Raw genomic sequence first — 25,783 nt, 5'->3', positions numbered from 1 at the left:
TTATATTTGTTTCAAAGCTGAGTTGACTAAAGAGGTTGTAATTGTAGCAATCTAAGTAATGTGTTTAAAAACAGATACAAGGAAAACAAATCACAAATAAAAATTTTAGTGGTTTAGCCCTGATGGAACTATTTAAAGTAGATTTTTCTAAGCAAGTAAACTCCATTTAGGGAAAAATATTTCCTTAAATGGGAAGGCAGTGCGATCAATTTTCACAAAATGTGGAGTTAAAGCTTAACTGTAGATTAATTTCCTTTGCATTTGTTAATTACTTTGAAGTGCTTATAATATAAGAGTGCTTATAATTTAAGCTGAAGTGCAGAAAACATTATAATATTTCTTCTCTTGGCTTATCTGAACAGGGGGAATTTGTCTCCTGTTTATTGTCACTCTTGCGACAAATGACTGATAGACATTATCAACAGCTTCTTGATAGCTTCAGCACAAAGGAAGACCTGAGGGTGAGTAACAGAATTGTGTTTCCACTTGCTTAGCCCTTTTCATCTCTCTTTTTGATTTATCTCCCTTTAAGATATCCCTGTGCTTTGATGAATCCCTTCAGTACTTAAATCCCATGTGTTTTTGCACAGCTTTTCTTGGGAATTTGAGTCCACTCTTACAGTGGGGCAAGGCTGTTACTGCTTCTACAATGACAGCAGAGAGAATACTGATGGAGGATGTATAAAATTGCTTTAAAGCCATGAATTTAGTCTCCAAACCTCTTTTAAAGATCGTGTCAGTCTAATGTTACACTACTCTTGTTTGAATCTTACTGTCAGGCAATTGGGAAATTTTATGTTTGGCTCATTTTACTTGCTTATTTTTTTCATTCATTAAATTATATATGGCAATTGCAAACATGCATGATAAATGCATAATCAACTAAGTCTTCATTTTACTTAGTTGTGCAGCACATCCATTGGCAGGAGGATGTGTCAGACCTACAATGTCTGTCTGCTCATTTCAATCATAGAAAAGAGTGGCAGCGGCAGTCTTTTAAGGCAACTTCTACCAGTTTCATTAATTGAATTACTGGTTTTGTGGAGAAACAACAGTTTCAATTCCTTTATGAAGGGGGGGGCAGGATTAAAAATTTATTTTCTTGAAGTTAAGATTTCCTGCATAAATGTATACATTAGGATTTCCACTCTACTGGACCCTGGAAAGTTATATGGTACTAAATATGATCCACACAGAAAATCTTGAATAACCATTCATGCACATTATTCAGCTAATAATCACGTCCTAATGTGATAATATATTTTAGCTGTTACTCCTTAATTACCATTTGATATACTTAAGTGCTGCCCTGAAAAGGGGAGTCTAGTTATAATGCAAATTCAGATTTACTTACATTCCTGACAGCTGCTTAGAGCTGAAGAGAGCATACCGTTTGTGAGTGCCTTTTCTTTGAGTGAGGTGGTCATATAGAGCTTGACAGATAGAAAATGCTGCTAAGAAGTTATCATAAATCAAGTGCATTACCTAGGAGTTGTATAGGGTGGACAATTCTTATATAAGCAACACAACATCTGTTTTCACCTAGCATAGTTGCTATCCTTAGGAAATTTTTAGTAAATATTGTGTAACCTAGGCATTTTTTTAGTGGAAATATTTTACCTTTTGTGTGAGTTCTGAACAGGTATTCATACAGGTTTCAGGATTTATTTCTGTTTGATATATCTGTGAAATACAGAGTTGAGTTTATTCAGACTTTTCTTCCTTCTAGAATATGAAAAGTCTCTAGAATTAATGCTTGAATGGTGTTTGATTTGACACATTTAAATTCCCCCCACGCACATACCCTACTATTACGCAGAGACATATGGAAAGCAGCTGTAGCTGGTGCCATGAGCTATCACAACAGGGTCTTAAGAAAGCAAGTCCAGAGTTTGTTATTTCCATTTAGATCTCATTGAATCAGCTCAACCAGTGATTCAGTGGTAGCTGTCTGATCATCATCAATGCAGCATTCCTTCTCTTCTGAATCTTAAATAAGATATTGTTTTTTCCCCTCACTTGGAAATATTAAATATCACTGAGGGCAAGAGGGAAAGATGAGAGCTAGTGTGTGAGACTGACACTGCTGTTAATCATGAGGTGATTGCCTATGACTAGGCTATCTAAACCTTCTTGCTACTTCCCTTTTAGTTTCCTGTTTTGATTGCCAAGTGTGAAATTTTCTTTAAGATATCTTAGGAAATGAAATCAGTAAGGATTAACAAAAATTCAAAAGGTTTAAATATCAGTGATAAGACTTTTTTTTTCCCTGACTACTTTAGAAGCTGAAGTAGTAGCTTAGTTAATGTAGTGGCTAGTTAGGATTTAAACTTCAGTGATAATTACCAGCAACTTGCTGTACTTCTGACTCCTCATTTTGTTCCTAGTCAGTGGTATCAAAGTGAGTTGGGTCTTCCTGAAGACCCGTTATGAATTACAGATCTGATAGGAGGTTTACAAGGGACTTAATCTTACTTACAAGGGAGTGTAACCTAGGCCTTTGAATTGGTTTGTGCTCTGTGTTTTGGCTTCAGCTATGTCTGGTTAAAATAACCACCTGTAATAAATGATTAGGCACTGATACCACATGACATTTCATTTTTCTTCTGGACTAATTCTCAAGGTGACTGTGTCAGTACTTGCATGAATGTGTGTTTGCACAGCATTTGTGATACAGTTAATAAAAATACCCCTACCAAATGACTTCTCCAAACACAAATTCACTCATGAAAGTACTTGCAAAGAAGGAAAGGAGATTTTGCAGTGTTTTGGTTTTTGTTGGTGTTTTTTTTTTTAACAGTCTATACCAAACTTACTAAAGGCTGTTTCCAGCTTGTTAAACAAAAGCAAAATGGAGATTTCGAAGGAGTGACATGTATGCATATTTATATGACATGCATCTGAGTGATGCCTTAAACAAGTGGTTGCTTATGGAAATATTCCTCTATTTTGTAAATATATTTATCTTGAGTAATTGACATGGTGACTGTTTTGTCAGTTTTTTAAGAAAGGTTTTTTCCACTCAAAGCAGAAGATAGGAAAAACATTTTATATTTCAAAACATGCAAATGAAGTATGAAAGAACTGACAGGGGTTTCATGGCTGAGTGGTAGAACCAGTCACTATATTTCGTTCACTTTTTGAAACCCTAACTTCAACAGGATAGTAATTTTAAATGCTTCCTTTTATCTTTCAATATTATTTTAAAGGTATGCTCTTTTTGCTTACCACAAAATGCTCTCTGCTTCTAGTAAATATATTTTACAGTAATTTATAGAACAGAGTCACCCTTGTAGGTGGATATTTGCTGCTGTGGAAAAGCTCAAATATAATTTATGATAAAAGGTAACAGTGGAAGTTATAAATAGGAGGAGATCTGTGGGAAAGTGAATGCAAAGAACAGTATATGTTAGCACAATGCAGCTTTGAGCACAGCAAGGTGGCTTTGATCAGTATGTTTGTGGTTTTCACTTAATAAAGAAAGACAAAGCAAGTAAGCACCTACCAGAAGGCCTAGTTTTTATTTGTTGGCAGTGTACCCTACATGATGTGACAGAACAGAGATTTGATAAAGGAAAAGTTATTAGTTCATAGGGATGAGTGTAAATCTTACTTGTTCTGTCATCGCTCTCTTCCAGCTCTAGGAGCCTGAGCAGGGTAAGGTGAGTGCCAAGCCCTAAAACCAAGAGGAGTTTATTCCACTGCTCTCTAATGGGACTGTGTGAGGCCCATAGGCATGGAGAGTGTCTCTGGTGGAGAAGCTCAGTTCTAGCCACCATCCTTCCTTCCCCTGCTGTACACGGATATCCACTCACATGTGGGACTTCTGAAAGGATGAATTTTGGGGCAGAGGGGTAGTTCTAAAGCCACTCCTTTAGGTGGCTTCTGATGTAGATTAAGAAAGCAATCAAACAAAGAAAATGTGGGAAAGGAACTGGCCAAGAGATAGATGAGTTGCCCAAAAAGGGACAGCTCACTGTGAAACCATCCTCTTCCTTATTGACATTTGGCACTCTGGATGCTCTACAAAATCTTGGTACCATGTAGCCTGATAATCCTACAGCAAGAATCAAAGCAGTGGAACATCGTGCAATTAGCTTCAAAGTGGACTGTTGACCCAAATGAAAATGCTTTACAAGTATACCCTAAGAGATCCAACGAAGAGCCTGATCTGCTTTCCAGAGGATTTTACATGCATAGTGAGAAATATGCAAAGAAATTCCTAGACAGTTTTTGGTTAAATAATAGATGGTCCTCAGGAGGCTGTGCTTCTCACTTAATCACAGTTTGAAAATTTCCTTGAGTAAATATTGCTGCTTGAGGAAAACCAAACTGTGATATTACATTATTTAATCATAGAACCATAGAATAGTTTGGGTTGGAAGGAAGCTTAAAGATCAGGCAGGAATACCTTCCACTGGACCGTGTTGCTCAGACCTCCATCCAGACTGGCCTTGAGCACTTTCAGGGATGGGGCTTCTACAACATCTGTGAGAAATCTGTCCCAGTGCCTCATAGTCAAGACTTTTTTCCTCATATCTAATCTAAACGTACTCTTTCAGTTGGAAGCCATTCTCCCTTGTCCTGTCACTACATGCCTTTTTTTAGTCTCTCCCCATCTTTCTTAAAGACTCCTTTAAGATACTGGAGGGGCTTCAATTAGGTCACCCTGCAGTTTCCTCTTTTCCAGGCTGAACAATCCCAATTCTTCCAGCCTTTCCTCAACCGGAAAGGTACTCTGTAGCAAGAGCAGGATGACTTATAGAATAAAGGTTGAGCTATCCCAAACAAGGCCTCAGATTTAGGCCTGCAAGGCCTCAGATTTTAGCCTGCCTAGAAGTAGATAAACCTGTGGCGCAGTTAGAAATTCACTTAAGGTGTGTACATACTTTAGCTAAGATAGTTAGGATAGAAATACAGTCGCTGCCTTAAACTGTGATAGCTTACATACTTGTTCACACTACATGCCAATAGAAATGCACCTGCTACTGTAAACTATTCTGTACCGTATAAAACCAGGCATTTTTGTGAATAAAGAGGAGAACGCATGTTATTAACCACATTGGTCGGACCTGCTCCGTTTCCAAACTCCATCCTCAGAGTCCCTATTCTTTAGTGCTCCATTCCTCTAACCATCTTGGTAGTCTCATTTGGACTCCAGCAGGTCCCTGTCCTTCCTGTGACGGGGCCCCAGAGCTGGATGCAGCACTCCAGGTGGGGTCTCACCAGAGTGGAGAAGGGGCAGAATCCCCTCCCTTGAGCAGCTGCCACACTGCTCTTGATGCAGCCCAGGATACAATTGGCTTTCTGGGCTGGGAGAGCACTTTGCCTGCTCATGTCCAGCCTCTCATGCACCCCAGGTCCTTCTTGGCAGGGCTGCTCTGGATCTGTTCCTCCCCCAGCCTTCTGTTGATGCAGGGATTGCCCTGACCCAGCTGCAACACCTCGCACTTGGTCCTGTTAAAACTCATGGCATTTCCACCAGCCCACTTCTTGAGCTTGTCCAGTTCCTCTGGGTGGCATCCCACCCTGCAGGTGTGTAGTTGTTTAAGTGGTGTGAATTAGTACTAAACCTTATAGCACTATCTAGTATTATCTTAACAATAAGACTAGACCTAGTGTACACTAGGTGGGAATATTAAGAGATGGTATTTAGAGTATGTAAAAGGACAAAATTACTTCCTTTTTTGTCTTTTAAGATAGAACACATATGAGACATTAATTCGATCTGTACTCAACCAACCAAATGTTAGCTCACTTATACTACCAGCTAAAATGTTTTTAAATGTTAAAATCTGTTACTAAATCTATGTTTTGCATCTAATATTGCTACACTGATGACACAATTTTCTATTTTTACAGTGAAAATTAGAAATAATTAGCTGGTATTAATGATTCAAAATTTAATGCCAGTGTCTACATTTGCTTTGTTTTAAAGCTTGCTTGGAATTAAAAAAATAAAAAAAAAAAGAGATGTATTCTGATTCTAGCCTAGTTACCCAAAGAAGTGAAGTATATATGAACTTCCTTTCTGATTGTTATTTGTAATGACTTTTAGACAAGCTATCTCAAAGGTGCTAAGTTTACACCTCACACTGCCCTTAGGTTTTAAATCTTTAAACCACTGCATGGTTTTATGGTTTCCCAATAACAGCCATTTGGCCTCTTCAGTTCAGCTTCAGTTCAGTTCAGTACACTGGTGGTGGAGATCCCTAATGGCAGCAACATGTAGTGTGTGTGGACAACAGATAAAAAGGGAATATGGAAGAATCTGGGAGATGATATGCAGCAACATTCAAGGTATTGCCATATTATTGGGATTATGGCACAGAGCTGTGGGAGTACTCGCAGGGAAGGGAGGTAACCTCTGCAAAATAGAAAGGCACTTAAGTACAAGGTGCAAAGCTACAGAAAATTCGCCTGTGTTGTTCATAGAGGTAGGTGCTTGTTTATCTGGTCACATGCATTCAAACAGTAGGTTGTCTGCAGTGAGTATCATTTATACTCTTTAATACAGATAATTTTTTTGGCATCTTGCTCAGAAAACAGGTTGTCTCTTTTATGTAATCTTCTCTGGTGGGTGGGTGTGGGGAATCTCATCTGCCTTACCCGGTGCCTGTATTTGTCCCCCTTTACAGTGTTTCTCTAATGAAAGACATCTGTTGTGCAATGCCTGTCATCTACACTTTGATAAATGCACTTGAGAATATATTTTGGTGTTCAGAATTATCTGTATCTTCATCTCATCTGTGTTTAGGGGTAACTCTCTACAACTGATGTGGGCAGAATGAATACCAAACATTTCAAGGTCAGGTACTGCGCTGATTCTGTTAGATGTGTTTACATCGCTTGCCTCATGCTCTTCGTGTTGTCAAGAGCTCAATTTTCATACTAAAAGAATACTGGCAGTACCATACATAATCAAGATGGCCCCTTGTTGTTAGCTTTATTTGTGAAAAGAAAAACTGAAAAAAAAAAAACGTGCTGAGAGGAACAGTTTTGTTATTTAATACTGAGTTACATGACATAAGGGATGATAATGCCGAAACCTTTCAGGCAGTGCTTTCTATGCTCAAGGTAGCTCACAGGTGTTGACTGTTTTCTTCGATGCAGCAAATGAGGCAGAAAGGTTAAGTGACCTGCACACAGCCAGCCAGCTTCCCTGCCACTGGTGGGGCCTGGGCATCTCTGCTGGAGTCACTGGTCTTTGTCAAGTCAGTGACAAAATTGTCCTTATTCTCTCTCTGCCGCTTTTAGAATGAATCTCGAAAGTGATGAAAATGTGTCATGATTAAGGAGGTATTCTGAACTCTCTGGTGTTTAGAAAGTGCTTTTTTGATTTGCAAATTGTTCTTAACATCACATTTGTGGAAGTGTATGGGTGGAAACCAAATGCATCTTTGACATTTCTTTTATGCATTGCTGTCAATCAAATGGCACAATAATATATTATTTTCATCATTTTAAGAAGAAAGGATTAAGTCACTATTTGAAAATTCTCGGGAAGTAATAAAAAAAAAACATTCAGAGGTTTATATATGGTGAAAATAAATGCAATTCTGCTATTTCTATAATGATTTTTTTCTCTCTGGTTAAAATATTTTTGAAGCTCACTGCTCTTTTTAAAGCAGCAAAGACATATGACTACTTCTTTTCCTTCCAAAGGATTTCCTGCTGCAGATTTTCACAGTATTTCGGATACTAATACGACCAGAGATGTTTCCAAAAGACTGGACTGTGATGCGTTTGGTTGCAAACAAGTAAGGCATTTTTAATGTTATTAAAAAGTACAGGTAGTATGCACAGATCATAATAAAAATAAAGTTATATGATGTATGTAGTAAAAATTCAATGTATCTTTTATAATGCTGGCTGCAGTTTTTCTTCTTTTAGTGTAATATTTCAAAGTTCTGGGCTTCTTTTTTATCACAAATTTATGATATAATCTGTACCTCTTTCTGTTCTGAATTTAAGTAAGCACATGTAACTGGAAACTCAGTAACACTTTTACAGACTAAAGCTGCAAAGCATCAACAGCTTTGTTTTCCAAGTAACAAATGACAAGTCTCTAAGGAACTTATTTTCAAATATTTTTCTTGAAATTCTGAGTTGGTAAAGATCTTTTTGCTCTCAAGAAGAAATTATCAACTGTAATGTTGTTAACGATGCTTTTGCATGTTTGTTCATGTAGTGTTTGTCAGAAAAGTCACAAAAATCACAAATCAGGAAATGAGGTACAGCACAAGGCAACAGTCATGTAAGGCTCTAAGCACTGCTTGGTGAGATTTTCAGGTGAAACCTGCCCATCAGCCATTCTTTCTCTGCTCAGGCCTTATTTTTAAAGAAATAGGTTTCCAGCATCTCTAAGAAGTAATTACAACAGGTCTGAAACAATAAATTAAATTTTATTTCACCTCTATCACCACCTATCCTTTTTGCAGTCTTAGCTTTAGCTCAGATAAACCAGCTGAACAATCAGCACTTTTATACAAACATCAGTACCAGCAGAGGAGAGGTGTTGTATTGGGCAGACCTAGGAATCCAGAATGAAGGATTGACTTAAACTTTCATGATATGTATTGCAATGCCTGATTAAAATTCAGTTTTAGTCTGCATTGTGCCTGCTGGCTTCAAGGAGAATTTAAATTTGTGGTGCTGTGCCTTCTACTAGTAGCAATATTATTGGTACAATTAAATTTAACAACACTTGTGTTTATGATCTCTATTTGTTATGTGTGTGTGTGGATATGCAGGCATAATAGTATTTGTTCAAACTTTGTCATAACTTGAAACAATTTCTTATTAATTTTTATTACTTCAGTACTGCTAATCTTTTCAAGCTTGAATTCCAGGGGAAAAAAGTTACTAATTAAAGAATGGATATGTTCTTTAGTTTCTGTGTATGATATTAAGTAAGGCATGACTGATACTAGCCTGCATCTGCTAATCATGCTTAAGAAATAAACAGCGAAACACAAGAAAGATGGAAAAAAAATAGGAACTTTTAGACAAAATGAATAATCTAAGACATTTTTATATATTCCAGTAACAGCTGGCTTGGCAGATGGCTTTGCAACAGCTGACATGTACAGAACTAAGGTTTAGGAACGACCTTGGCACGTGTTACATGGCTGGTGATATTCAGATGATACCAAGTTCTGCAAAAGGAGCACTTTTCTTCTCCAGTATTTCAGTAACCATCACACATCTCCCTTTAGTAATCCATGTCCTATTGTTTCTGATCATCTAGGAGATGAGTCTGTGCCTGGTTCTGTCAGGCAAGGAAGATAGGCAGAAGCTGACAATAACTGCTGGTGGGAATTGGCCACGAGGAGCTCATCAGACCAGCTAACTGATCCTGATAACAAACAATGGCATAAGCACTTGTGCCAGCACGTGGGCTATAAGCACATCCTCACCAGTTCAGCTTTCAATAATTGCTTGGCTAGGAATTTGTTCCTATGTGGAGGAAGTGCTAGTTTGCTATGGAACAGGGGATTGACCAGCGTACTTAAATGTATGGTGAAAGCTGAAGCCTCATTATTCCTATGTTCCTATTCTGTTCCTTTTTGAGGCAGCAGAAAGGAAAATTGCTTTTGTTCTCTTGTCAGCTGCAGAGAACTAGGTTTTCCAGAGCTTTCTGAATGGGAGCTTCTTCCTTTACCTCGTGTCCCTCACTGCAGTGGCAGTGACTGCCTTCCTTCGGCTTCCTCAAGGTGTTCAAAAGCACAGAGTAGCAATTTTGCTAGAATTGTTCCAGCCCAAAATCTTTAAGTGCAAAGGAAAGAGCCTAGAGGCAGAGTGTGAAATTAGGGCACTGCCTGCCCCACAGAGAGAAGTGAGCTGTTCTTCCTGAGCTTCACTTCATCAGCCAGAGCACTTTCAGGGAACTGAGACTGTTCAGAGCTGAAGGCAAAACTTCTTGAACTCTCTGCTCCATTCATGTCTAAAAGAAAAAGCTAGAAGGTGTAGCCCATCTTTTTAAGAGTGGAATTAAGTGATCCAGTTACAATCTGGGTCTTTTCAAACTTCTGTTTCCCAGGAGTGAACCAAGTGCTGTGTTTCCTGTGCCCCATGGCCACCTTCTGGTCCGTGTGGCCTTTCACCGGTGACATGTAGCTCACCTGAAGGCAGTGTGTGTGTCATGGAGCTTCACCCATCGCTGCAGCCGCTCAGCACCAGCACTGCTTTTCCCTCCCTGTCCTTAGAGTGATAGAACAATTCAAGCTCTCTGATCTTTACAGGAGGAGAGATTTAGCCTGTCTGAGCTTAGGGAAGAAATAAGTCTTAGCAAGGCTATAATCAAGGAATAAGCTTTCCCTGTGGGAGAAATTACTTTTTTTTTTTTCCTCTTACTTATGTATGCAGAACTAGAATTACCTGAAATATCTCTAAGTCTTAAAATGCCATAATTCTTACAATATACAATATTTACATATAAAAATATTACTGCCCACTGGCTCCTAGGTTTTTTTTTTCTTTCTAGTTGCAATGTTTTCAGTAATTACGTAGCATCTGATACTTCTTTACTGTCTGGGAAATTTTTAAAAAAGCACCAAAACCATAGGATACTATGAGCTCTAGAAGCCAAATCTGTAACTGTCCAGAAACTAAGATGTTTCGTGATGATACATGTATGATCTATAGTTCTGAATGTTCTGATGACCAATGTGTGAAAGTGTTAAAAGGCTAGCATTAAAAACTGCCAATTGAATTCTAAAATTTGAGAAATAAAGGAACATTTTAAAAGGCAAACTTAGCACTAAAGCAGAGATATAGATTTTTTGAATTGTATTCTGTAATGAAAAGACAGCATGCAAAAACATCCTTAGCTTTTAACAGTTGACCAAAGAGACAGAAATAACTCTTTTTAAAGCTTCATAACTGTACAATATCTGAGCTAATCAGCATGCATGCAGGAAAGAAAAATAATTATTTATGGTCATTTAATATTTCTAACATGGATGTTACAACTGAGTGACAAATATGACTTTGTTTACTATGGAAAATATAATTTTAATTCCTTTCATTCTCGGAGTAGACTTACTTTCTACATCAACTAGGTAGTACCTAGCTACTATTTCTAACTGCAGAGAAGCACCACATAATAAAGATGTTTGAATCAGTTGCCTAGCACCAGAGGGAAATACTAAATTTTGTAGCAAAATATGCCTGACTAAAATTGAAACTTCTGGAGAAGAACTTCACCGTTTTAACTGCAAATCACTGTGTAATGGTCACTGGCTTCAGTTACCTTAAGGTTAGGGAAAGAATGACTTGTCTACTGCTTTAATTGCCTGGCATGTTTTGAGAGCAGTTAACAGACTCAGCTGAACTTCAGATATGTCATGGTATTAACAGCTGAGGAGGGACTTGGAGAGCAAAGGAGTTTCAATTACTTGCTGAGCAAATCTTTGATATTCATAACATACTATGCCTATGTATTATTTCACAAAGAACTAATTTTCTACTGCTCTTGGTATACAAGAAGCTTTAATTTTCAAAATCTCAGTGTAATTAACTATGTATATCCTTTCAGCATTCTCATTAATTGTAGAGATGCTAGGTCATCCAATCCTCAGTTTGAATACTATAAGCATACAAAATAGATGTACAAATTGTATTATTTATAGTAAGATAATTTATCTGTAAAATAAGGTTTACACAATACGTTGCTTAAACTGAAATTTCAAATGTATCTAATGACAGTTGGGCATAAGAACTTTAAGCAGAGAATACATTTGGTTATCAAATTCAGTAATGTCTGAAATACATTATTATTATTATTATTATTACTATTATTGTAAAAGTAACTCAAATGGAATACACTTTAAGGGAAGACATCAAATCAGCATTAGTGTCATTACTATGGCTGCTCTGAAGAATTCTCTTAGCTCCCATGGTGTGGGAGTCTGAGACTCCTACAATGAACAAAAATTCCTGCTTTTATGTAATACATAGTGTTGCTAACAACATTTTTGCTTTTATGTAATACAAAATGTTGCTAGCAACTGAACCTGGCATTCAGTCCTTCACAAAAAACATATATACATGGGTATGCATGTATAAATAAGCTCATAAATGTATAACAATAGATAAATACACATATATGTGATTCAACGTTTATTTCATTTCTTTATGAAATATGAAAGATTTTTTTTTTCTGTTTGAATACCTCTGTGTTTGGGATTATTTCAGTCTGAAATAGCAGAGAATGGAATGAGAGGTTAATGTTATACATTTGTCCTATATCAGCATGGAAAAGGAAAGCTTTCTTTTTCTGCCTCTGTCTGCCCAGACAAAACCCAAGTTGCCAGAGCATAGCCCAGTGAGTAAAGTGTTGTTGAACTTCTGGATTTTTCAAACAGCTTATTGCAGAAAGGTTTGCTCCGAAAATTTGATGGAAAATCCATTCAGTCAACAATGGCCTTACCAGACATTGGGTTAGCATCCTGTGCATGAGCCCAGAATAGCTTAGTAGCTAAAAGCAGAGATTTTTGTCCTGTAAAACAGGCATTCTGAACAAATATGTGGCAGGTGGTAAGAGGAAGAAAAGCAGGTCTTGTCACAAACTCAGTAGTTTCTAGTTTGATACTCAGATGGATTTCAGATGAATGTTGTTGTTGTTTGGAAATCACTGGCTGGGGATCAACTTGGAAGCTGAGTACTGTACCGAAGCAGGCAACTCTCCTCTGGCTGCTGCCTCTCTTTTGTGCACTTTTTTTTTTTTTTTTTTTTTTTTTTGTATATGAGCATCCTCAGCCTTGATTTATTTTCTGTTCTGCCTGATTTTAAATTGTTGTAGATTCAGAGTAACAGATGATGGGTCAAAAACAATGTCTTCAGCCTTGTATGTTGCATCTGGTGTTATTTTTTTTTAATCTGCAATATACCCTCTCATGTTAGAAAACCACATTCTATCAACTAATCCATATCATATCTTTGGCTTACCAAATAAATGAAACCTGACCTAAGTTCTCTATAGGAAGAAATATTTGCATTGCAATTTTTCTGTTATCTCAGGAAAATTCTTAAAAATTCTGAAAAATACATTTAAGCTGTCTATTTTAGTCACCTCATAAGAATTGAAACAGATCTTTCTCTTCAGTTCCACCTGCCATAGAAGAATGTAACAAGAAAGGAATTGTCTCAGACATAAATAGAACTATGTAATGCAAACTTGGCAGTATAGTTACGGGTCTTGTGGAATTTTCTTTTGAGTACAATTTTTGAGTGTTTTATTGCTTTGGACTTGCGTGGAAATTTCATATAACAATAATTCTGATAAACTAACTTTTTCTACCAGAATGTCTTCCTGAAATATGTAAACTATTTCCGTTTTGTGAAGCATATGGACCTTAAATTAAATCATGCACAACAACAAGAATGACAGAGCTCTGTTCGTATCCACACCTTGATTATTAACTTTGCTTATACCACATTTTACTAATGTTTCACTTTGTGTTCCATGCTGCAACCGTGAGTGCTGTCCACAGGCTGTAACTCTCCAATGATGAAAAAGTGGGCTTAATTTACCAATGAGTGCTAAGCATGGAACACTACTGGGATAGAAAAGTTACAGTGTAATCCTTGAGAAAATAATATGTATGAAAATACACTTGAGCAATTGAATAGGAATAAATGAAACTTGAGACTCAAGCACTGTTCTAAAAACAGTCACAGAATTGGCTGTTACAGGTGTTCAGGCACGTCAAACAAGAAGGTAAAGTTTGGCAGGGGCAGTAATTTTAAAAGTACAAGGATGGAAGAACCATTTAAACTACTAATATGTTAAATTATACATGGCTGTTTTATATTTATAAATGTGAAAATTGTCAAAAGTGCTAGAAGAAAAATACAGTTTATCTCCTAGGAAGTTGGCTAATATTTAATTCTCTAGTGTTGTAAAAATGAAAAACAGTGTAACCTTGAACTATATACTGCTGTTATTATATTTAACTTCTTTTTTTTGTCTTGAATGCGTTGAAAAAAATTGCAAAAAAATTAAGTCCAAAATATAGAAAAGGAAACATATTTTAGCATTGTAACAGCATGCAGGTCAAGAACTATGTTCAAAGAAGAACTAAATGTATTAATAATATACAGATGGTAATTAAATGAAATGTGTAGATATAACCTTTTTCTCAGAAGATCTTTAAACAGTTGATTGTTGTAAAATACATAACAGCAAAAAGATCATTCTGTGTTTATCTTTTTTTCTTTCTGTAAGTATTCACTTCTGATGATTTTCAAAAATAATGCTTTATTTGGATTTTTAGTTTGACTAAATATGTTGGCAGACAATAGTGCTACAGAGGTTAGTTTAAGGTTTGAACCACTGAAATTAGGTGTATTTAAATAATCTCAAAGACTGTTCCATTTCTGTAGATTACCAAAGTTGGTTGCTACAATAAACAAAGTCATCATTGACCTTTGGTGACAACCACTGTGAAAAGATCTTGGTCATATATATTTATTTAAGATAGATTATTATAATTCAAGTGGATGTAAATGTAGGGTAATGTATGACTTTATACAACATACAGCATAGAGATTTTTAGAAGCAGATCCTTGTCACAGAGCTCACGCAGTTTTGCATTTATCTGTTGTCATTAAAAAGATTTTTTGTCCATAGGGGTGTCAATGCTGATTATTGGCATTTACTAGATATTTTGTATTTAAAATCTATATGCACACATTTTCAGTGCCAAGAAAGCTGAAAACAACTGTGTGTATTAATACTATTCAGACAAGGTGTGTAATAAATCTGAAATCATAATTATTTTCAGAACAAAGTTTATGATTGGTCTTGATCAATAATATTCTTCTGTATAGAATGTCTGTTTTCAGTGCACATTCTTACAGCACACCTTATTATTTTAATGGGACTGATTGGTGTCAATAGGTGCTGTTAGGTATTTATATGATATGTTGAAAATGTGATGCCACCAGACATGCTGCATCTGTTTCTTCACTGGAAAATTGTCCTGCTTTGAGTATTAAATATGAATTTCTACTTAATGAAAACTCCTCTCTCTTTCATTTTTTCTTCCCAGTGTGATCATCACTACAGTCTTGTACCTTTCGGATGCCCTTCGTAAAAACTTCCTGAATGAAAACTTTGATTACAAGGTACAGTAAATGACAGATGCAATAGCTGCTCCATCATCCTGTGGCTTGGTGGTTATTAAACTTAGCTCCAGTATCTAAGTAGCTGAATATGTACTGAATCAACAATTTCAAGTGCTCAGAGACCTTTTATTCTTAAATACAGGACTTTCTTAACAATGAGTGCTGTGAGCTATTTTTAATTTCATCTTATTTTTCATTTTGTTATTTGAGCCTCTTTGTTGGACTACTGATTTGGGATTTTGGCATAGCAATTTTTGGGATCATAAAAACTAATGAAATTATTTAGCTGGGTTTTTTAGTTATTACAGAAAGAAAAAGTATTTCATTCTTTAAATCACTGCAAATTTATATAAACTGCAGATCTATATTTTTGTAATTTCTCTCAGACCAATTAACATGCTGCATAATTAAAATTCGAAAATTATGACACTTCATGGTGAATGTAGTTAAAGATGTTAGTGTGTACCTCATATAGTGATATACTGCATTTATAATAAACCATGCTTTTAGGATTCAGATGAGAAGATCTAGGAATGTGTCTGAAAAGACACATTTCCATGGAAACAAACCTGAATGAATATTCTGCCCAACCAAGAGGTGTTAGTCCAAGTGCTGCATCATGAAAAGTACAGAATCTCATTCCTAGAGAAGACAGCGAGTTCCTGGTGACTTCCAGCAGGTCTGGATGCTTCTCTGAAAATCCAGACTCCTTTTAGGTAGATTGGCAGGAATGCAGATTTATCTACTTAACTGAAAATGAGGAAGCCTATTCTTTATGAATTTAAGTAAGTTCAGAGGCTGACACTGATAAAATAATTTCCTGTAGCCAAGGCTGCTATGTTAATTATACTTGATTAGCTATGTTATTGCTGAACTGCAGGGTCTGGGATAGGGCTCCCTCTACACTTCCAGTCATGGAGCTTCCATAATTGGATTATTGTATTTTGGATTTGGATTATTGTATTTCACTTTATCTTTAATGTTATCTCTAAGTCTTCTAAGTAGACTTAGAGATAACAGACTAAGTATCCTATTCATAAAGCATGAGCACAAAACGTCTGTACATTTGCAACATCTTAATGAAACCTGGCTTTTTTTTTTTTTTTTTGTCCAGTGAAGGAAAACACACTGCAGCAAGGGAGACTTACAAATAGTATTATAAAGTGTGATGGGCAGAGAATGTCAGTCCTGTTATGTGATAGCTTTTGAGGTGTCATACTTTTTGGGGTTTTGGAGTTAAAAGCATAACTTTTGTAGTTTTCTATTTAAATATACCCAAAAGAAAGTTTCCAAAAGTAAGGCTTTTTGATTTGGAGGGATGAAAAATCACAATGTGTAACTTTGAAATTTTTGCATTTCAAGATGTAGAATATGTAAATAGATGTACTTCTGCTGAACATCTTGGGGTTGGTGAAAAGTTTATTTCAAGTCAAAGAAATGTAGTCAAAAGCAATTTGAGTAACTTATTACTTGAGACTGAAACAAGGGCTGTGATTTGAAATATTGCCTCTTGAGTGGTCATAAATTGTACTGAGAAAATGAAATAACCACATGCTGTATGCTTATTGTAGATATGGGACTCCTACTTTTTTCTTGCGGTCATTTTTATAAACCAGTTATGTCTGCAGCTGGAGATGTTCACACCTTCAAAGAAGAAAAAGGTCTTAGAAAAGTAAGTATTGCTATCAGCTTGTAGAAAACTGTAACAGATTGAAAATTTCTCAAAATGCAAGACGTTGGAGCTTGCAGAAGGACCCACCAAAATAAAAACGTCACAGTGTGTCCACTGACGAGAACAAGAGTTGGTTCTGGCCCTTAGTGCAGGTCTTCAGAGCCAATAACCTTCATGTGCATGCCTAAACTGGTTCAGACACTGGGAGCAAAACAGACATTCATTGGCAGTGGATGCATAAGTCAACTCACACTTGTTCAGGTGTTTCTGCCAGGCACTGCACTATTGTCTGTGTGAATTAATTGTACTTCTTTAAGCTAGAGCACAACTATTTGTTCTCAGAGAGAGAACTGGAGCATGTTATGGCAAAAAAATAGGTTTTATTTCACAGCTGTGTTACATTTTGACAATATTTCAAATAAACCTGGGTTTAGGAATCCAGTTTTAGCTGGGTACAATCAAAAGAGAAAAAAATCTTGGGAGAAGCCAGCACTTTCAAAGTTGTTTTTTGTGGACTACAAATGAAATATGTCATTTTATAATGTCACAAAATGGCATATGAACTTAATTTTCTTAAATTATCCTTTACTTTCTTGCGCTTTTTTTTAATACACTGCAGATATGGTGACATGAGAGTAACAATGGGATGTGAAATCTTCAGTATGTGGCAAAATTTAGGTAAGTGATTAAACACATCATCAGTAACTGATAAAATGAAAACCAATTATTAGTTCTTTGCCTATTATATATACTTCCCAGTCATAGACAAGTTGTTGATAATTATGTTCAAGACACGAAGTCTTGATTTAAGTTTAGGAAAAAGTTTGTCATCTGTAGTTCCCTTCTTTATGGCTAAACTCAGCTTTCTATGCCTTGATACAGTAGCTGACCCATCCCTATTTCTTCATAGAGAACTGAGAGAATACCATCAGAGAAAATTAAGAAAGAAATAATTTTTGGGCAGAATAATTATGCCTTAAAATATACTTATGTTCTTATTTTGAGCCCTGTTGTCAAATTGTTAAGGACAAGATGTCTTAATTCTGAAGCTCTCCTGAGATCCTGGATTTGCATCAAGTCTTGGCTGAAGTCTTAGTTGCACTAAAATATAAAGGCATAAACAAGTCAGTGGCTAATGTATAAATGAGACTTTGGACAAGATGGGAAAAATACATGCTTGAATATAAACTTAGGAACACATTTATATTTTTAAGCAAAGTGTTTGAAATTATGAGTGTCAGAGAAATGCAGTTGAACGTCGTTTGGGAAAAAAATAAGAAGTGAGTAGAAGATTTGGACACTACCTTTTTCATCTTTATATTTCAGTTATTCAATATTCACTTTATCAGAGGGCTTATTAAAGATACAGCAACCATCATCAGTGATTTCTGAGATACTGTCATTTCAGTTCTATGAAGTTACAAGCAAGAAGTTATCAAAAAATGGTCTTTCAGCTCAGCCTCTACTAGAGAGACATATTCAAACTAAGAAATATTTTCTTATTAATCTCTTGTTAACATGTGATAAGTAGCATATTTTACTTACAATATTTGATATTGCTGAGTCACTTAAGACATCTCTCTATATTACTTGGATACATTATGGATATTTCAAAACTGGTACTTCAAGGATACACTCCCAGGTCCCATCTCCTTCCTGCACCTGCACCTCAGTGTGCATCACCTCCCCACTCATATTCTCTGCTGACTGCAACCTTGGCATGCAGGCAAACGATGCCTTTCAGTAGGGGTGAGTTTTGTGGGACACAGTATGGAGCTCATCTGGTAATATGTCTAGCTAAATGCTAGGATATTTATTTCAATTGGTATTATGCTAGTCAGCGTTTTACAATTCTTGGAGCAATAAGAGTCATTGTATTGTAAGCCTTGATGCTTGTACAGTCACCTTGTTCTCATAGGGATAAGCGTTCTAGGATGTTTCCAGAAAAGGGAGTTCTTGTTTTCCTTTGCACAAACTCAGGCACTGAGCAGAGCAGCAAGCAGGGGCGAATGCCCACTGGAGTATCCAGTGGTAGGCTGGACGTAAATTAATTCCTAGCTTGGAAAACCAATATATCCTGATTCATAATCCCTTAATTTTGAGGATATCAGAAGTCTTACTTGTGGATAACTGACACTGAATGGTCAGTGTTTACTGTATGCCATTTGTGCCAGTTCTAGCTTTTCTGAAAAGAACTTAATTTTTCTTTAAGTGGAATGTGGTGAGGTAATAGATGTTTTAGAACTGATTTTTAAAGCAACCTGTTTTCAGAACAGCTGTGTCATGTTTTTGTTTTCCTGCAACTGAAACACAGATTTCCATTTATATACTTGCAAAACTAAAGACAGGTAGAAATTGAAGTACTTACCTTTTTTTGATGAGCAGAGAATATCAGACAGTCAACCATTTTGTAAACACAAGGAAATAGAGCTTAGAAATGAAATTATTTCCATGAAATATGAATGAAATGCAGAGAGAGTGCTTTGTCTGTCTTTGTTCTCTTGCTGGAGGATTAACTTTGGATACAGCTAACCCACTGTCACTTCTACACTCAGTATTGCATAATAAAATATGATAAATTATGTTGGCCTTGTATTCTTTTGTCTACAGCTTTCACTTTTTGGCCTTATAGCCCATGCTGCGATGGACACGTAATTAAAAACAAAACACCTATAGGCTTTTAAAATGCTATTTTTTCATTCTTCACATAGCATTTGGATTGCTTGATAACTCACAGGACATCCCATTCATTTTCAAGCTAATGTTCATTTTCATTTTAGGGGAACACAAGCTTCACTTTATTCCAGCATTGATTGGCCCCTTCCTGGAGGTGACCTTGATCCCTCAGCCAGACCTGAGGAATGTAATGATTCCTATTTTCCATGACATGATGGATTGGGAGCAAAGGCGAAGTGGCAACTTTAAACAGGTACTTTGTGTGAAGCTGCTTATTAAACAGGACTGAGTATCAAGCACTTCATAGAGTCCTAGTGGACTTGAACCTGGAGTTCCATTGGGGTGGAGAAGGTATCCACACCTCTGCCTGTTGGAGAGGGATTACAAGGGCTTTCCCTTTTTTCTCTTTGCAGTGCTAGTAAGATTCTCCAGTTAATACTATCATGTTAGTTATGTGAGGACTAAAATCCATGGCCTGCTGAAGTGAAGACCAAAACTTGAGCTGTTTTTGACAAGGTTGTTGTGGTGGTTTTTTCATCTCTGCTTTACAGTGGTACGGACTGCTGGTTAGATACGATTCAACCAGCTTCCCTTCTGGTTACTATGGGAAAAGATCAGATGTTCTTCAGTAAAGATGCAAACATTCTTGTTGCTCAAACACTTTCTTAATGGGCTAGAAAGGAACGACCAAGAGTGCCATCTGCTCGCTCAGCTCCCACTCAGTTCTTTCAGACTGCCTCAAACCATTCTCAGTGCCCTCCATCCTGCTGCTTCAAAATGCAGGGAAGGAGAAATATTTTATTACTCCCAGGCAATTAGAAGACTTGGGGTGGGAGCTGCATCTAAAACACAAACCCAACTACTAAAAACAGAGTAGTGCATGTGATGTAATAGGTAGCTTTCCACTATCAATATATAAGTTTATCAAAACATTATCACAGAAATGTTATCAAGGAGTGAGAAGGAAGAAAATCCACTTGTTCTGCTTCTCTGTCTTTACAGCTTGGTTTTAAGTGTAAAATGTAACAGATTATTCTGTAATAAAATAATGACAACAGTTTGGTTTCTCCCCTAGATTTTTGATTCTTAATGTATTACTGTTCAATAGGAAAATTTAAACATAAATACACAGTATAGCATCAGCTCTATATTTTTTTGTAATCAATGCACTTAAAAACATGCATTGGAGGAATCATTAGCCATCAGATTTTCTCAACGTGGTTTCTCACCACTTTTCTTTGATAGCTAATACGAAAGTCCAGGAAATTTGCTTTCTAATGAAATACACTGCTACATAAAGAGCGTTGAGAGAGCCTGAGCTCCCAAGGATTCTGAACAGTGCAGACATTTATGTATATTAAATTAAAAAGGATAGGGTTCAGGTCAGAAAAGATGGTATTTTTACTTCAGTCTAAGAAAATAGCTTGTGCTTACAGCCTTGCAATGAGGATTCAGGCAGTTTATTTGGGCTGTGTGCTTTTCCTCTGACTCCATAAATAGATAGCTGCCTTAGCAGCAGCAAATGCTACTCAGCCTGTAGTTTTAAAGTCACGTTGCTCAATTTAAATTAGCTCCCTCCCTCCAAAAAAAAAAAAAACCAACCAAAAAAACACCCCCCAAAAAAAGAGAAAGCCCTACAAACCTTGGAATTATAACAGCTTCAAAGAGATGAAGTGACTTATCACATGATTGACCAATAATTCTAAAATATGCATTTAGCAAAGTCCCTTACATAAAACTAGATCTTCCCTCTGTTTCCTCTAATCTCATTAAAGCAAAAAGGAGCTGTTTACACCACACTTATATGTTGCAGGTGGAAGCAAAGCTGATTGACAAACTGGACAGCCTAATGTCAGAAGGTAAAGGTGATGAAACATACCGAGAACTCTTCAACAGTATGTGAGTAATATGTTTATCTTATAATTTCTTCAGCTTAGTTGGTTGTATCAGATGCTAATGTCATTGTAGAGAAGTAATGCTTAAACCAGTGTTGATGCTCATTTTTTCTTTTTTTGTTTTGTTTCCTTAAAATCTGAAGAATAAAATGTTTCATGGTGTTGTATAGCATCTGTAAAGTCTGGCAGTACTTCTTGCATGCAGCTATAATTGGGAAAGGCAAAATCTGTTATATCACAGAACAATCTCTTTCTCTACCTACTAATTTTAAAATCAGAAAAGCAGGAAATGCTTCATAGTTGCATAGGGTGCGGGTAGAGCTCAGATGGAGCATTTTGAAATTAAGACATGACAATTCATCAAAAAACATTTTGATTTTTATTGCTACCAGCTTATCCTCCTATGAGTAATGTCACTTGTTGATTTCTTGTTTGCTGTAAACAATTGTGTTTATTCTGATAAGATTGCTTCTTTTAATGTTTTTGATAAATTACTAGCTAAGCTTTTAGTGTTTTTTAATAAATGACATCACTTAAATAGGCATCTAATAGGAAACATCTAGTGATAATACTGAAATCCCTAAAGTTGTGCATAAATTATTCCACTGATTGAAACAAATGATTGTCACAGAGTACAGGTACAAAATAACTAACTGGACTCTGCCTCTGCAGTTCCTCAGAGCTCAATTCCACCAAAATGAAAGATTTCACTTATTTCTGATGTGTTTATTTAGTAGGAGATGTATTTTTCCTCTTCAGGATTCCAGGCTGCTGTGTTTTCTTAGTTTATACTAAATACATTATTCTTTTTTTCCTATTTATATGATTTCTTAATCATTCTTTCTTCTTTAAGTATTATTTTTGGCTCTCTTGTCTTTGGTTAAAGAACAAGATTCAGGTCTTGGTGTCTGAAGATAGCCAACACTTAATAATCTGTAATTTTACCAATTAAAAAAAAATAGATATCCTAAATATTTATCATGTATAGAGGCAAAAGTGGGTAGAGAGATTAGGCAGAATAGTATGGAATTGAATGAATAATAGCAAACAGCAGTACAGTATGCTAAAGCAGAACTTTCCTGTAATTATTCATGACATTTTCATATTCTGAGTAAAGGTAATAAAAGGTAACATGTTTTCAATAATTTAGTAATACAGTATTCTAACTGTAAAATTAAGTCATTAAAGGAAAAAACTCTAATTATAAAATGAAGCCTATGTAAAATACATCAGTGTCTCTATCACTGAAATAACTTTAAATTCTATAAGAAAGCATATTAGTATCAAATACAGTTCCTAATTTTTTATTGTTTTGAGTTAGATTTCAACTGGGGAATGTTAAACATGATACAGTGAAAAATGCTGAGAGCCTTTTATAAATCTAAATGCCGAAAACATAGTCATGGTAATTTAAATTGCAAAATGTCTCACAGCATCAGTATACTTGTGGTTTCTGTCATGGTATAACAGAAGTTAAAACTAAACTCTGGGAAATTTCAGAATAAGTGCTCAACTTCACTCCCAGCTAATGAAAAAGTTAGTATTTATGATTAGGTTTTTTTACTCAATTGACTATATGTATTACCACCTCTCAAGAGGAGAGCCTGTAGAAGATACTAATCTAAAATGGAGGATGATATATTGTTCTAGGGTATGTGTAGAAAAAAGATGAAAATCAGATGGACAGTTTGGGGAGCTGACTGCAAGAGACAGGGTTCTGGTTAGCCTGAGACTTTGGGATTTCTTTATTTTTTCCATATTTCATTCCATATTCCAATCAATATTAGGGTGTCTTTACACAGTGCAAGAAAACAGACCTGTTTAGGCTGAAGTGGCAGAGATGCAGCAGGTACCCAAAAACTGAAACAGTAGTACAGTTTTGCAGCAAGCAGTGGTTTCTTAGTCTTTAATGAAAGCAAATGCTCCAATATTACCTGATCTTTCAGAAGATTAGGCTGCTTGGTTTTGATAGGTATCACTGGGAACCATGGGGATGCACGCACCTACTTTGAATACAGCCGGGGAGCTGCAGCGTGTGTGGCACTTTCAGGTTTTGTCATGCTGTTTATTTTGTCTGAATTGGACAATGAATTTGACAATCTCTTAACTCCAACGTCAGCTGTTTTTTTTTCCCCCCAGAAACAATAACTGCATCTTTCCTTTGAACATCTATTTTCAAGGATAAATTATAATCATCTCTGGAGACAGCTAAAATATTACATGCTTAGAATTTGCTGCCTGCAATGGAATTATCTATAGCAAATAAAAAGACAGAGAAAGTAGAGGGCAGGTGACTGCTGTTTGTTTTGAATCAATATCTTTCTAGGGGCTGGAGTGTGACCATTCACTGATTAGCTCCTGATGTCAATTGAAGGAGCTGAAAGCATGAAGAAGTGAACATTTTGTTATCATGAGAACCTAGATGTTGCAATTGCTATGCATTGTAATTACCGTATGAAAGCTGTCCTGATCTACGTTTACACTGTAATACTGCAATTGAATTCCTGGGTTAATTAGCACAGGGAAAAGAATGATTTTACTTTATTAAACAGTTGGTGGTTAAAATAAAATCCTCAGAAACCAAGGTGTATACTCAAGTAGGTCTTTCTTCTGAATCCAATGGATGCTGCCAGTTTATTACTTCTGTAGCTGTATTTCAGTTTGGCCCAAAACCAGCCATTTCAGATTTGGAAGTTAAGTGGCCACATTGAAACACAAAACCTGGACTAATGAGTTCTGCTGGGGGCCTGGCAATGAGGCTTTTCTTTGAAGAGATTGTAGCTGACATTCAGCTGAGCAGGCATTTCTAACTGAGTCCTGCCAGTTTCTGGGTGATTTCTCCAACCATGAATCTATTATATAAAAAGTGATGCCTGCTACCTTTCCTCTGCTGTCTTGAGTCTTAATTTCTTCTCCAGATGCATGACTGAATTCAGCACTGCCCAGTCCATTACACTCTGTCTGGAGTGAGTCTTTTGAGAGCCTTTATGACTCGTTCAGGGAACCTCTGGCTACAGTGAGGTCTTTAGACTCCAAAACAGGCACCCAGATGTTTATGGCACCTCTAGGATCAGCTGCCCGTGAGCTAAAAGTCTGAATAGTGCTATGGTTTAGGCATACAAAATCCATTTACTACACGATTGAGCTAGCCTGGATATTGTTCTAAGCCTGCTGTTCATCCCTGGAGAACTCTGGTCCTCTGGATCACTATTCTCTTACTCCTGGGGTACCCAAGAATAAAAATAATTAAATACACCCCCCCCCTTTCCCTCTACTAAACAAAGCAAAGCAAACCATAATTGTTCAGGTGAGCTCAGGTGTTAGGCTATAGTAACATGGATAGACAGAAACATTTTTTTAGTTTCCCTTTGTTGTTTAACCTTCTTAATGCTTTGTACAATATAGCCAAGCATCTTGGCTATGCTTTGGGACCTGTAAGAGCAGGATTCAATTCTACCTAGATTTAGCCAGAATATATTTGAGTAGCTTTTTCATTTTGAGTGTTTGTTCTGTGCATTGCACTGGAAATGTGTGGGAGGGAGAGGGAGGGATGCATCAGAAAGAAAGTCTTAAATTTTTTCAACCAAACACATTGACATCAGTTTGGATAAGTACTTTAAATGTATCTCCTCAAGTCATTACTAGAAATTGTGTGTTTATAATGAATGTGCCAATGCAATTTTAAAGAAAATGCATAAGTCAAATGCAGATAAGAACCATCTGTTTCGAAAGAGAAGTCATACTTCTATTGTTTTGCTTGAGGAACTATCAGTAATTATTTTGCTGAATCTAGGCTGAAATGTTCCTTTTTAACGTCGGGTTAAAACAAAGTAGAAACAAAAAATTCCTGCAGTAATCAAGGTTTAATAATGTGACAGGCTCTAGTCTTATTTCTCATTAGATACAAAAACTATTAGAAGGAACATAAGGGGTTCAAAAGTGAATTAAGGTTGTCTGTGTGTTCTGTATGGAAAGCAGAGGTACTGGTTTAGTGCTTCAGCGTTTTCTGGTTAAGGACAGCCTTGTTATCTTCCTGCTGGCAATGAGAGATAGCCAGCCTCTGCAAGGGAAAGACATCTGACTGCCTCCTTAGGAGAAGAAGTGAGTTTAGGATTTGTATGAGGGTGAAGATCAGTATTTCCTCCTCAGTTCCAGCAGAGCACAGCTTCATTTAGGTCAGATTTGCTTGGAGAATTGCATCTGTGACATCCCCGAGCCTGTGAGGAGCAGAGCTGGAGTGTAGAGCTAGTGCAGTTGGCATGTAGGAGTTCCTGAGCGCTGCTAGAGGTTTGAAATTTGCACGTAGGAGTTTTTAGGGACTGAGCATGCTCAGGGTAGATGAAGGTCAGTGGTGCTGACAGCTTGCCCACTGCAGACAGAAGGTTCAGACATGCTATTAACAATTCTC

At 36.6% G+C, this 25,783-nt stretch overlaps 1 protein-coding gene across 3 annotated transcripts in view; it reads left to right on the top strand.

The window, feature by feature from the left end:
• DOCK4 (dedicator of cytokinesis 4) overlaps positions 1-25,783 on the top strand; it is a 231,122-nt gene that overhangs the window by 170,112 nt on the left and 35,227 nt on the right. For all 3 annotated transcript variants that reach the window (XM_063396688.1, XM_063396687.1, XM_063396689.1), the window contains 7 exons: positions 363-461; positions 7,666-7,760; positions 15,057-15,132; positions 16,704-16,804; positions 17,424-17,482; positions 19,585-19,733; positions 21,294-21,379. In XM_063396688.1, the coding sequence (XP_063252758.1) occupies positions 363-461; positions 7,666-7,760; positions 15,057-15,132; positions 16,704-16,804; positions 17,424-17,482; positions 19,585-19,733; positions 21,294-21,379 (665 nt within the window). The remainder of the gene's footprint in view (positions 1-362; positions 462-7,665; positions 7,761-15,056; positions 15,133-16,703; positions 16,805-17,423; positions 17,483-19,584; positions 19,734-21,293; positions 21,380-25,783) is intronic.

This window comes from Prinia subflava, chromosome 4, assembly GCF_021018805.1.
Source record: "Prinia subflava isolate CZ2003 ecotype Zambia chromosome 4, Cam_Psub_1.2, whole genome shotgun sequence".
NCBI classification, from domain to species: domain Eukaryota; kingdom Metazoa; phylum Chordata; class Aves; order Passeriformes; family Cisticolidae; genus Prinia; species Prinia subflava.
This window is presented reverse-complemented; position numbering and strand designations above follow the sequence as displayed.